This window comes from Diadema antillarum, unplaced genomic scaffold (assembly GCF_040938485.1).
Source record: "Diadema antillarum isolate AM-2024a unplaced genomic scaffold, OU_Dant_1.0 seq00000876_RagTag, whole genome shotgun sequence".
Lineage (NCBI taxonomy): Eukaryota > Metazoa > Echinodermata > Echinoidea > Diadematoida > Diadematidae > Diadema > Diadema antillarum.
In genome coordinates, this window is record NW_027271740.1 from 58026 (window position 1) to 71237 (window position 13212).

The 13212-nt window shown below is 40.4% G+C and overlaps 1 protein-coding gene across 1 annotated transcript in view; it reads right to left on the reverse strand.

Annotated features, from left to right (window-relative positions):
- LOC139740715 (HEAT repeat-containing protein 5B-like) overlaps window positions 1-13212 on the reverse strand; it is an 87598-nt gene that overhangs the window by 25058 nt on the left and 49328 nt on the right. Inside the window, exons 6-7 of the mRNA XM_071651280.1 lie at window positions 4884-5033; window positions 66-234 (exon numbers count right to left, since the gene is read on the reverse strand). Coding sequence (XP_071507381.1) covers window positions 66-234; window positions 4884-5033 — 319 coding nt within the window. The remainder of the gene's footprint in view (window positions 1-65; window positions 235-4883; window positions 5034-13212) is intronic.

Here is a 13212-nt window from a genome sequence, read left to right on the forward strand (position 1 = left end):
CTTCACTGTGCACTGTCCTTCAGGTACTCATTTATAAATCATGAGCTCATTTCTCTTCATGTTACCTTTTGGAGGCTTAGTGAGGGCGGTTGCTAACAGGACTCCAAGAAGCTGTGCTACTGAGCTACGGACGTCATAGTTGGACCCATCCAGTGCTCTGAAGCTGGAGGATATCACATTTTCCAGTTCAGACGTCACCATGAAAGGGGCTTCTGTAGCCAGCTGCTCCAAACACTGCACAGGTAATCACATAAATATAACATGGGAGGAAAGACTACACACAAGTGATAAAAAAAGAAAAACTAGATCATGACAAGCTTCAGTCTACCCCATGATGGCATTCATAGGTTTGAGTAGTTTCAGAGGTTGAACTCAGTATTGACACTGGGAATGCTCCTAGTTTTATCAGTTTTTATCAACACCATCAAAATATGAATTCATCCCTTGAGTATGTGAGCATGTTACAATCATTCAAATGTGCCAGCAGAAGCTCAACTTAATAATCCCATAGAAGATATCCTACAAATTATGATGAACTAGGGTACTGTAAAAGTGGAAATTTTCACACATTTCACCCATCACGAACTAGCGAAAAAAGAAAGCACACAAATCTTCTTGCATATAACATCTTACCCTATTAGACGATTTTAACTCTGTGGAATGAAAAACATGCAAAATCTACAAATGTATTTTACCCAGCCAAGAATGAAAAATTACTTTGGCAAAAATTTCTGCTTTTATATTAACCATACTATCATCAAACTTATCACATAAACACATCAGGAAATCTATCATAGAGAGCAGAACAATCCCACCTCAATAGTAACCCTACAGATAGCACAAAACAAACATTTGTCATGTGATATGCTTGGTAGTATCAACAGGTGGATTTTGTTTTCGGTGTATGCCACTTCTTTAGCGTCTCATGGCTAAAATGAATGAATTAAGCTGGGAAAGGTCACCAGAAACAAAGTCAACATCATGACCCAGGGAGAGCTGAGCTCTAGCTCTGTGAGAACACCCTACAGGCAAAGAGAGCAGTAATGTGTCCTAATTTATAAATTAAATTTACTCTGCCTTCCAAGTCTCAAAACAAGGAATCCTTCTATCAGACCGGAGACGGAAAATCTTAGGGCACTACATTTTAAGACAAGATGCAGAGGTAGACAAACATCAACAACCATACACAAACTAGAAATGTTGCTATGGCGACTGGTATGCCTCCGCCATAATGCATGATTCTCCTAATAGGTCTAGATAGTAAATGTACATGTGGACAATGTGTGATTACATTTTCACAAAACTGGCAAAATATTGAAATGACAAGTTTGTCACAAATGTGTTGAATGTTCACCTTCCTTGACCTTGGTTTAATTGGATGAATAGGAGAGCATGTATTTGGGGATTTAAGGACTTTAACTTGACTTTGACCCATTCATACATTTATGCATTGAGTAATTTTCATGGTACCGGTATGGAGAAAAAGTGCAATTTCTGTACTGAATAGTAAATTGTTACCATGTTCATCTGCCCTTTGACCCTAAAATTCATAAGATAATCACTTTCAGGTAGAACATGCATAAATATGCAGTAAGTTTCACGATAAATTGAGCCACTTCTGAGATATGGAGGAAAAAGTTAGTTCAGCACTTTCACTTGATCTTTGACCTTTTGACCTTTGAGGGAAACCAAAAAAAGAAAAAGAAAAAGAAAAACTCTCCAGAGAATTTCTATTAGGTTACACATGCATACACCAAGTGTAAAAAAAAAATAATAATAATCCTGCTGGCATTGCATGAACATGAGGGAAATAGTAAAATTTTGAAGTGTTGCACTTGACCTTTGACCCCTGACCTTTGATACCATGAACCCTACATTCTCTAGATAACCACTGCCAGTCAGTACATGTATATACTATGTTCCATGAAGATACCTTAAACAATTTTCCAATTTACAGATAAAAAAAGAAGTTGTAATACTTTCACTCGACCTTTTGACCTTTGACCTTTGACCTCATGACCTAAACTTTCACCAGAGAATCTAAATTGGGTAATACATGTATACACTAAGTTTCAAAAAAATATCTTCAGGCATTGCATAGATATGGTGGAAATAGTGAAATTTTATGTATTTGACCTTGACCTTTTGACCTTTGACCTTGAGCACGTGCACCCAAAAGTTGATAGGCACAACTTCACCCCCTAATACACATACATGCCAAGTTTCATTAGGATACCTCAACAGCTTTTGATAGTTACCTTGTCCACAAAATTCATTACGGACGGACGGAAAGACGGACGGACGGACGGACGGACGGACGGAAGGACGGACGGACGGACGGACGGACGGACAACCCGAAAACATAATGCCTCCGGCACCACTTCGTGGCGGAGGCATAAAAACAAACATGAATATACATGTATGTAGGGGGAAAAAATAAAACACCAAATGCATAGAGCATTCATCCAATGACATGAAAATCACCAGAAAAACACATTAAAATGCATGCAGAACCCCCCCCAAAAAAAAAACAAAACAAAACAAAAAAAAACCACTATTTAAAGCACACGGTATATTTATACCATGTTGTGCTGTGGCTTCTGATTATCAAGTACTCATTACCTCTCATAAACTTCACAACTCATTCTCTTACCATAACCTGTTCATTTCTATTTCTTATTTCAGTACAGTTGAACCTCTCGTATCCGGACAAGTCGGGACCGGGGCTCATCCGGATAAGGGATTTGGCCGGATACGGGAGACTCAATGCTTTATACATGTACATATACATACACATGTACTGATGTAGCCCATTGTAGTACCACATGTAGTTATGTGTATACTGCAACCTTTTCATTGTTACATTTGGGGATGTTTCGGGATGTTGAAATGTCTGAAGGTAAGCAATTTGGAAGGAAATTTGATGCAATGTATGTTAATCATATTGGAAGTAATATGTAATTCATGTGTGTTTGGGTAGGAGTTCTCAAGGAGGTGGGAATCCCCCTTTCTTCCCGTAATTATTTAAAAAAATCACGGCGAGATTGCGTCCGGATAATAGAGAGATCCGGATAAAGGGAGGCCGGATAATAGAGGTTCAACTGTATTTTGCAATCACTTTATACAATCACAATACAGGTTTTGATGAAATGGAAAATAAATCACCATTAACTTCACCACCATCATCACCACCATCATCACTATCATCACCACCATCACCACCATCATCACCATCATCACCACCATCATCACCATCATCACCATCACCACCATCATTATCACCACAAGCATCACCATATTCATAATCATGTCATTATTATGAACATAGATATTATTAATCCTGTAATATCTGCAGCAATGTTGATGATTACAAAATTACAATGACAACAAACATGATGCAAATGAAACAGATGATAACTAGAAAAGCACTCCGAGAGCGCAGACCTCCACCAAGCAGTTACTTTCCACTAATGATCTTGCTCTTCCACAGAGATAAGTGATTTTCACCCACTGAAAAATCGCCCAATTTCCCAATATAGAAGCCTTTGTTGCGTCATAAACCCTCAGATGCGCGGCGCGCCTCTCCCCAGCAGAAACTAGAGCACGCGCTTTAGTGCGCGCATGCAAACCTCAAATACGCGCAGCCTGAACTCCCAAGTTCATTGACCCTACCTGCTAAAATATCAAAATCCTTCATAAATTCCCCCAAATTCTGGGATCACTACCAAAAGTTAATCGTTTGTTACTCGTGTCATTCTCAACCTTTCCTGCAAGTTTCATCTCAATCCGTTCACTACTTTTTTAGTTATTTTGCACACGGACTAATGAACGAACGAACAAACGAACAAACAAACCAACGGTAACGAAAACATAACCTCCTCCCTTGGCGGAGGTAATGATGGGCAGTAAGCCTGATGAAGAATTTGTTCCCTTCCACCAAAGATTAACAACTCACTGTGAATAAATTAACTTTTCACAAATTTTATTCAAGTGGGAAATCAATACTTCTGATGACATTCCCATCAGAGAAATATATTTTCTATGGTATAATTATCTGGTATCAGCCAACTTTCAGAGCACACCAAACTCTCTGGGACATTCCAACCACATCTCATTAAGCTCATCCATAGGATAACAGATTCATTGGTAATCCCCTTCCTCTCATGAAACCATGGCAACAGCTCATCCTAAAGGCAATGACCGGTAACCCTACACATCTCCACACCAAAGTGACACCTAAAGCCAAGGGGCTTTGCTTGCCTGAGAAGTTGCAGGTGTCTGCAACTAAAGAAATCAAGGCAGGTGTCTAAATACACAGTATTGATTGAGTCTGGGGGCCTAGTTCCGGTTCAATTTGAGGACTCTCTCGGCTCTCTCACTATGCCCTGGAAAGAACTCTCTGACTCCGAAAGGCAGAGTCTGATAGAGCTCTGGCCCCAGGGGACCACCATCAGTCTATCAGGGTGTTCAGACGCAAAAACTTTATACTAGAACGGTATAGCTATACCAAAACGGTATAGCTATACAATATTTATACGTCTGAACGCTGACTAACGAAACGGCATATAATGAAACAACGGTCAGAGCATCGTTTCGAACTAGAACTCGATAACGAATCAGCATTCCATTGTGTCCATTGTGCGTCTGAATGTATGGCGACAATAGAACGGTATAACTGGGTGAGGCCCCAAAGCTGTCACTCATGACAATATGGGGAAACTGCACATTTATACGACGTTTTCCAGAATGGTCGAGATTAGCGTCTGAATGGTCTGTCTGCTATACGATGATTCTTTATACGTTCACTTCTTTATCAAGTTTTGGTATAAACTGGCTTGCGTCTGAACAGGGGATATGATATCATAGTCTAGTGGCAGGCATACCTTGGAGGCAGACACCCTGACTGCCATGGTTCGGTCCTGCAGGGCACTCCGGGCAGCCTTGTAGATGTCTCGGTGGTGGGGCTGGGTCACACTGCCCAGACCTTGGAGGATCTTCTGTAGACACCACATGATCTCGCATCGCCCGGTGGACTGCGGAGGGTTTGGAAATGAAATACATCATGCCACTTGTTCACACAGGGAAAAGATTCAAGATGAATTGCACAGTCGCCAAGTGCAGGTTGGATGATGAATAAAACAACATATCCAGACTCAACAAGGTTATGAAATCAACTCAAGAGGCAGAGCTAGGATGACATAGAAACAACATTGATATAAATTACGTAGACGTCACTGAGTTGTTTTTATCTTTGGTATGAAACACAAAACAAAAAGAGCCATGTGCTGAGGGGGCAAATTCATCCCACGCATGGAACGCATAATTAAATTACTGCGACCTTCTCCTGTGCCATAATGCAATTTCCTTAAAACAACCACAGAAAAAATATTTACAATAATCTGCTTTTCAACTCTGTAACAATCATAATTGACACAAAAACCCAAATGTTGGGATAAATCCCTCTTAGACCGGGGGCCCAGAAGATTTATTCAGCTGAAAAGGGTCACACTTTTTAATGGTCTCATCATATAAGGATGTGTCCAAGGGTCAATAAAATGAATTGCTGGCAAGTCACATCCTGTACCGTAAGCCTAGGGGCCACAAAAAGGGACCCCGAAAAATGGATTTATTCAGCCGAAGGGGGTCACGGACAAAAGTTGGTGGATATTGTTCCTTTGGGTGTACTTATCATGAAAACAGCAATGCCAGCTATTTTATCCTGTACGGGGCCCCAGACAGTAGCCCAAAAGGACCCCACAAATATGGTGTTATTCAGCTGAAAAGGGTCACGGCTAATTTCTTTTGCAATGGAAGTAGTTCCCATCAGAGATATCCAAAACACCAAAGCCAGCTATTTTATCCTGTACGGGGCCCCAGACAGTAGCCCCAAAGGGCCCCACCCCCCATAGGCCTACGTACAAACACACACAAACATTGATTTTATTCAGTTGAAAAGAGTCACGGCTAATTTCTTTTGCAATGTAAGGAGTACCAGTCAGAGATATCCAAAACACCAAAGCCAGCTATTTTATCCTGCACGGGGCCCCAGACAGTAGCCCCAAAGTGCCCCACCCCCTATAAGCCCTACGTACAAACACACACACACACACACACACACACACACACACACATTGACTTTATTCAGCTGATTAGAGTAACGGCTAATTTCATTTGCAATGGAAGTAGTACCCATCAGAGACATATACAAAACACCAAAGCCAGTTATTTTGTCCTGTACGGGGCCCCACACAGTGGCCCCAAAGTGCCCCCCCCCCCCCCCCCCCCAAACACACATACTCACACAATAGTTTCATTCAGCTGAAAAGGGTCACGGCTAATTTCTTTTGCAATGGAATTAGTACCCATCAGAGAAATCCAAAATACCAAAGCCAGTTATTTTATCCTGTATGGGGCCCCAGACAGTAGCCCCAGACAGTTGGCCCAAATTGCCCCCTTACCCCCTCCCCCCCCCCCCCCCCCCACACACACATTGATTTTATTCTGCTGAAAAGGGTCACAGCTAATTTCTTTTGCAATCGGAAGTAGTACTCATCAGAGATATCCAAAGCACTAAAGCCAGTTATTTTATCCTGTACGGGGCCCCAGACAGTAGCCCCAAAGTGCCCCCTACACACACACACACACACACACACACACACACACACATATTGGTTTCATTCAGCCGAAAAGGGTCACGGCTAATTTATTTGCAATGGAAGTAGTATCCATCGGATATCAAAATACCAAAGTCAGATATTTTATCCTGCACGGGGCCCCAGACAGTAGCTCCAAAGTGTTTTGCTTTATTCTCTTTATTGTTTGCATCTCTTCTTCTTAAATATGCGCTCCTTCGTCTTCATTTTCGCGACAACGACAACGCGTCCTCCTGATCATCATCAGTTTTGCTGTTCTGGCAAACATTTTCCAGTGTATCACATAATTGCATGCATAATTGAGTCTGGGAAAGCGTAGGAACAGCGTAGCTAAAGGCCCCGTCACACTACAGCGTATAAATCAGCGAATGCCTAGCGGATGGGCAAAATTTGGCAAAGTCCAGATACGCTCGTATCCGCTCGAATTCGCAAGCAAAATGTGGTTTTCGAACGTTCGCCTGACGAATGATGAGCATATGCTGACCGTGTAACGAGCGGATAAAGTAACGAATGAAAGCGAATGCGTACAGTCCATCCAACGGATGCTGAGTGGACAAAGCGAATGAGCAGCAAATGCCCAACATATGCAGAGCGATACTGCGGCAATTACGTGACGGATCTCGGATGACGCACACTTTACCAAATCAGTGACAGTGTCAAGTAATGTTGTCTCTCTAAAAAAAGAAGAGTGAAATTGTTCACTCATGAAGGAGTAAATAACAAAAAAGAGTGAGTTTCGAGTGAAATTGGAGTGACTTTGGAGTGAAAATGTTCATTTTCACTAATTTTGGAGTGACCTCAGGGATCACTCGAAGATTTTGGAGTGATCTTCTTTTTTTAGATAGTTGTGACTGTGAAAATGGCCCCAAAAAGAAGGAAGCCGAAGTAACCACTAATACTCCAGATGTCACTCATTCAAGATTCCCCTAAAAAGTGTACTTCCTTCTGATGATCACGTGACGATGATGTTGGTAGTCCAACATCCTCCATTGCGTCTAGTGCCTCCAACTGGAGTCGAACTTTCACAATTCTCAATTTCCATTCAGAGATTCCCATTTACTACATGTTGACTTTTATAGCAGTGGTTTAGAATAATGTTCTCTTATTACTTAATGTCAGAATACGTATAATGAAATGTCATGTGGGGGGCTGTGGCATAGTGGATCCGACTCCCGAACCGAGGACCCGGGTTCGAATCCCGCCTAGTGCTTACATCCTTGGACAAGATTTTTTTACCCACGATGTCCTTCTCGACCCAGGTGTATAAATGGGTACCTGGCAACGCTGGGGTAATGATAATGGCAGGGCCCTCTGGTAGAGCAGTGACAACACTGAAGAGGCTACCCTGGGCAAATAAGACCCTTTTTTTTTCTTATTATTATGATTATCATTATTATTATTATATGTGCTATATATGAATATCTATTTTTTATCTACGTTTGATTAACGTGTGTTGCTGTGCACATTTGCTGGGCGAATTTGGATGAACGGCGGACGAATGAGAAACGAATGCAGAGCGACCAAAACTTTCAATCAGCGGATGCTAAGCGAACACAGAGCGGATTGTCATTCCGTTCGTCATCCGCTCAAGATTTTGGACATGTCCAAAATCAAAATTTTGCTCCGGCGGATCTCTGCGAATCTCTGCGAACAGCTAGCGGATACAATGAACGTCAAGCGGGTCACGAACGACGAGCAACGGATGTGAGCATATGTCCAAATTTTCGGATCCGCTGGGCATTCGTTGGCTCGATCCGCTCTAGTGTGACGGGGGCTTAGTGAGAGCGTCGTTAAAGCGGGAAGGTCGTGCTTTGATCAAGAAAGCGGCGCAGCAGCGGGACCATGTCGTCGGTGTCTAGTTTAGACTACATTTCCCGTTCTTGTGCCGCTGTTACTACGGTCAGAAAAACCTGGAATTGTTACGCTCATCCCGCGGTATTTACACTGTCACTGCTCTCTCCCCGTTTGAGCTACGATTCAAAATAGGTCAATCTTGATGGGGAGATGAGGAAGAAATTTTGAACCAGTTCAAAATTTCTTCCCGATCTGTAAAATTGCCAGATCCAACCCCATCACGATGCTCCCGGTCCCCGTACACTTTTGCCGCTCTCTCCCAATCTGACAGATTGAATAGATCGGGATGCAGATCTTGATAGTGGAATTACATTTGGGGACACTTTAGGAACACTCCGTGGGGCCCCGGACAGCTATATAACTGGTTTCGGTGTTTTTGATACCTCGTTGAGTACTACTTCCATTGCAAAAGAAATTATAGCAGTGATTCTTTTCACTTAGAATAAAATGATACGGGAGCACTTTCCAGCTACTGGCTGGGGGCCATTGTGTTTTACGTATCTCAGCTGTTAATTCCACTAGCTGCCAAGGAATATAGGCATACATGACTCTTTTCACCTAAAAACACTTAATTCATATGGGTGGGAATACCTTGGGGCTATACCTGTCAAGGGCCCTGCATACGGGCCAATATCGCACCTCTTTTAATCGAATTCTTTAATGTTGAATTAAATTTAGCAAAAATTTCGCCTAGATGACATGGTAGTTCAATGTCATATTAATCTCTTCATTCAAATTTGTTTTGAAACATTCACATTACCTCTAACCTTATTCTAAATAACACTTTTTTCAACTGAAATCCATATATAAGACAAGTACCATTCCACCATCCGTTCATTCATAAATTCATAATGATATAGTCACATGATTACATGCTGCGCTCGTTCATTCATATTGATCTCTGGCCATCTAATTTAACATGTTCTGCAGTCAATTAAACAGATATGTTCATGCTTGGCCTCTTTCCTTATTTTCTTTCATCGTAGTTATTGTTTTGTAAGCATCATAGCATTTCATGTTTTCGTATTCGTTTAAGAGACTTTGACACCATTTTTTAACGTGCTTTTTGAATCCAAAGAAGTAAGAAGCCACAAATTATCTGGCCGTTACGAGCGCTTTATTACGAGCGGTCGGCCAGTTCCAAGAAGTCAAGGTTATGATCCTCAAATGTTTTTTTTTTTTAAATAATTCTTTCTATGTCTTTTAGAGATATACGTCTGTATCTATTGTGCTGTCATGACTATAAAAAATGAAGTTAATCTGCATTACTGGTACACGTATAGGCCTATAATGACATGTATATGAAAGAGAAGGAGCGTTACCAGTCTGGTTACAGAACAACCAAAAAATATGGAAATATGATACTTTTACTGCTTTATAACAGTAATTCATAGATGAAACGAAAACACACATAGAAAGACATGTTAACATGATCTGAAACAAAGAAATAGCATGATTTGAATTTGAATGAACACGTTTGGAATTTGACTGTCTTTCGCGAAATTTAATGGCTGAAATACCCTTTTCGGCAAGTCAAGGCGAATTTGAATGAACGTAGGGTACCAGCCAATTTGAATACCCATTTTACGAATTCGAACCTTCTATCAAATGAACCAACAAAAGTGCGAAATTGGCTGGGAAAACCTAACTGGCTTTGATGTTTTGGGTATCTATGATGTAAACTAAGGCCTACTATTATTGTAAAAGAAAAACAACTATGACTCTTTTCAGCTAAATTATGTCATAATAATTATGTGGGGGAGGGGCACTGTATGGCTACTGTAACCTGGGCCCAGGACAAGATGAAATGACTGGTTTTCGTAATATGGTCATCTTAGTTGTGCACTATACAAAAGTATGCTTCCTTTGCAAATTTCTTGAGTGTTTTGCTACTGTAACCTATGGGACCCCGTATACAGGATAAGATGACTTGCTTTAGTGTTTGTGATATCTCTGTTCAGTAGGCCCTGATATTAATGCTACAAAAGAATTTGTAAGACCATTTTCAGCTGATTGACAGTACATGTATAATGGATGGGACACTGTGGAGCTACTGTCTGGGGCTCTGAGCAGGATAAAATAACTAGCCTTGGTGTGTTGAATATCTCTGATAGGTACATGTACTTCTTCCAGTGCAAAAGAAATTACCCGTGTTTGGGGCTATACTTTGTGGGGCCCCGTACAGGATAAAATAACTGGCTTTGGTATTTTGGATATCTCTGATGGGTACTACTCCCATTGCAAAAGAAATTAGTCGTGACCCTTTTCAGCTGAATGAAACTAACGTGTGTGTGTGTGTGTGTGTGTGTGTGTGTGTGTGTGTATGTGTGTGTATGTGGAGGGGGGGGGGGCACTTTGGGGCTACTGTCTGGGGCCCCGTACAGGATAAAATAACTGGCTTTGGTGCTTTGGATATCTCTGATGGGTATACTTCCATTGCAAAAGAAATTAGCCGTGACCCATTTTGGCTGAATGAAACTAATGTGTGTGTGTGTGTGTGTGTGTGTGTGGGGTGGGGGAGGAAACAGGAAGGGAGGGAACTGGTGGGGGTGGTCATAGGGACTCAGTAAGGGATATGAGTTAGTAGGTGGGCGGGTATTGGTTGATAAATAATATGGTTCCATTATTTATTACAGTATAATTTTGCTGCATAATTCATTTGGATGATTATTAAGATTAATGCTAGAAGAATTGAATTATCACTGTTAAATTTAAGCAATTTTTTTTTGAGAGCATAGGGGAAGTGACTGTATGTAAATTGATAATTGTTCATGAAAATGTAATTTTCGTTATGTCATTATGTACAGCAATAGCAAATTTGCTATTATGATCACAAATGTATATTTTCGTCATTTCAATTGTAGCAAATGAAAATTGTTATTTTTTTCTATTACTTTGAATGGAACAGAATAAACATCGTTGAAAAACAAAAAAAAGTGTGTGTGTGTGTGTGTGTGTGTGTGTGTGTTGGGGGGGGGGAGGGGTGCACTTCGAAGATTTATTCACATTTCGTGTCTCTTTTAAAGCAGTCTTACTGTTTAGAAATTAGAGATGGACACCAAAAATTTGTTTTCGCTGATAAAAGTATGAGAGATATTTTTATAAGGCCCAGAAGTTCAACTCTAATTGGAGACTTAAGAGAATTTCAACATAAGTTATTACACGGGGCGATTTATACTAAGGAACAGCTCCTGAAATTTGGTTTTGTGGCTGATAATTTATGTTCCTTTTGTGGAAAAAGCTCTGAAACTTACTCGCATTTATTTTGGAACTGTGAAAAAGTTAAATCTTTATGGCATGATTTCATTGAGTACTTTCAGTTAGAAGAGTTACGTAATTTAGCTTGGCGGGATATACATATTGGTTTAGAAGGAACTTCTCACAGAATCAAACTGTACAACACTCTTATTCTTATAGTTAAACATATGTTATATAAAGCGAGGTCACAGTTAATAACACCGACATTGGTAGAATTAAAAAAGGCATTAATGCAATGTCGAAAGGAAGAGAATGATATTGCCATAAGAAGAAATAAACCGGGTTTGCATTTGCTGAAATGGGAATGTTTAAAAAATTTGTAAAGGTTTAGTTTATTTATGCACCCGTACTTCTCCCCTTTTGTATGTGTTTGATTACTGACTTCTTTTCTTTAGATATTTTTGAGTTCAGAGATAAGTATTGTGTATATAAAATATATATGCAGGTATGTGGATATGTATATTGTGTGTATGATATGTGTATGTGCATGCATGTATTGTGTGTATGCAGCATATATCCTAAGCATAATTAGCATAATTATTATGTTCTGAATGCGAGCAGAAATAACTGTGTGTTGTGGTGAGTGAATGTGTGTGCAGGGGGTGTGGAAGTGTGTTTAAGTGGATGTGTGTGTGTGTGTGTGTGTGTGTGTGTGTTTTAAGCGGATGTGTGTGCAGGGTGGGTGTGTAAATGGGTGGGTGGATGAAAGGTGGATGAGATGAGAGGTGGATGAGAGGGAGTGTGTCTGTCTCGGGTAAGGAGGTGGATGTAGTGTAGAGGGTGGGGAGGTGGTTTAGAGATGAGAAGGACGGTGTTTTTTTTTTTTTTTGGGGGGGGGGTTTAAAGTTTAAAGTTATGAGTAGTTGAGGGTTGGGTATGGTGGAAAGGTGGGAATGAGGGTGGTTTATGTTGTTGTTGTTGTCATCGTTCTTTTGATATAATAGAAATTTCATTTCCTGTTTTTTTAGTGTTTGGCTAAATTGCTCACAAATGCATATATGAATTCTGCTTGTTTGTTTTGTAGTTAAAAAGGAATGATCGGATAATTCATTCTGTTTCCTCTCTTCTGTTTGATATCTGCCTTAAAATGAATTGAATGATTATTCTTGTTTTATGGATTATGGATTATGTCTCATAACTGTAGGAATATCTACATGATTTATGACAGATGTTATGTAGAATGTGTGTAATTTTTTTTGAATTGTTATATTCTCAAAGGAAATGGAATTAATAAAAAGATCACTGAAAACAAAAAAAAAAAACTTCGGGGCTACTGTCGGGACCCCGTACAGGATAAAATAACTGGCTTTATTGTTTTGGATATCTCTGATGAGTATGCCTACTAATAGAATTGCAAAAGAAAGTAGCCATGACCCTTTTCAGCTGAATAAAATCAATGTGTGTGTGGGGGGGGGGGGGGGAGCAATTTGGGGCTACTGACTGGGGC